Here is a 1,223-nt window from a genome sequence, read left to right as displayed (position 1 = left end):
TCTCCCGCCGCCGGCCCCCCGCGCCCCCCCTTTCCCTATACACCTCTCTTCCCCCCTTGTGCTGAGCCTAACCTTGTCTTGTGGTCATGGGATCTATAATTTCGTTTTTGTCCAGGCTGGTGAGAGCTCTGCTTGTTCTGTAAAGTGGATGTCAGGTGGATCTATGTTCTGGAAGGAACAAAGAGGCAGCGAAAGCAGCGCGGGGGAAGTTTGAGCGGCGAGGATGCAGGCTGTGTACTGGTACGCGGTCCTTCTGCTGCAGCCCACTCTCTACCTGGTGAGTGTCCCCGGCCCCTCTCACGGGCCGGGCATGGGGAAGCTCGTCGGGGAGGAGGGCGCCAGCCTGGCGGAGAACGAGCAAACTCACGGCAACTACTTGCACGCCGCAGCCAGCCCTGCCCCGTCCTCCCGGGGCCGGGGCAGTGCGGGTCCCGGCCGAGAAATCTCGGCGGGGTGCGAGGAGTGGGGGCGCAGACCTGTAACTCCTCCGCAGGGAAGGGGTGCTCCGCCGGGCCAGAGCAGGGTCGGGGTCTCCTGCCGCGTCCCCCGGTGCTGCCTCCCGGACCGGTCCCTGGGTGTCTGCCTGGGCACCAGAGCACCGCCGCGGGGCCACCCGGCCAGGCTGTGGCATGGAGGCAACTTCGTGCCCTCTGCTCCCTCCTGAGGGTGGGAACCCCTCCAGAAGGGAACCTCGCGGTGTGCCACTACGGGCGGGGCGGCACAGGCGGCGGGAGCACGGCTGGTCCCTGGGTGTCTGCCTGGGCACCAGAGCACCGCCGCGGGGCCACCCGGCCAGGCTGTGGCATGGAGGCAACTTCGTGCCCTCTGCTCCCTCCTGAGGGTGGGAACCCCTCCAGAAGGGAACCTCGCGGTGTGCCACTACGGGCGGGGCGGCACAGGCGGCGGCGAGCACGGCTAGTATGTTCCGCGAGAAGTGTCATTGACTTTCGTAGCAAATCTCCTTTACGATTACCGCGGGAACACGAGTAAACATCGGCGTTATCTCCTTTCACACACACACTCACTTTATTCCCGCTACGATTGCAAGGAACAAAACCCAGGCAGACTGCCCTTTTGCAGCCCGCATCTTCTCTCTCTTGTGATGCGTTAAGCAGGCAGACGCTTGGCGGCAGCTCATCCCCGTGGCTACGGGGGAGGGAAAAGACCTTTTTCCAGGAGCGCTGCCGAGAGAAGCACCCCGGAGCCCGTGCTGGGGGTGGTGA

The 1,223-nt window shown here is 64.8% G+C and overlaps 1 protein-coding gene across 1 annotated transcript in view; it reads left to right on the top strand.

The window, feature by feature from the left end:
- The first annotated feature begins 56 nt into the window (after window positions 1-56).
- Window positions 57-1,223, top strand: part of NXPH1 (neurexophilin 1) — a 135,490-nt gene continuing 134,323 nt past the window's right edge. Inside the window, exon 1 of the mRNA XM_005418559.2 lies at window positions 57-277. Within this exon, the coding sequence (XP_005418616.1) occupies window positions 224-277 (54 nt within the window). The 5' untranslated portion in view covers window positions 57-223. The remainder of the gene's footprint in view (window positions 278-1,223) is intronic.

The sequence above is a fragment of the Geospiza fortis genome, unplaced genomic scaffold, assembly GCF_000277835.1.
Source record: "Geospiza fortis unplaced genomic scaffold, GeoFor_1.0 scaffold138, whole genome shotgun sequence".
Classification (NCBI taxonomy): domain Eukaryota; kingdom Metazoa; phylum Chordata; class Aves; order Passeriformes; family Thraupidae; genus Geospiza; species Geospiza fortis.
This window is presented reverse-complemented; position numbering and strand designations above follow the sequence as displayed.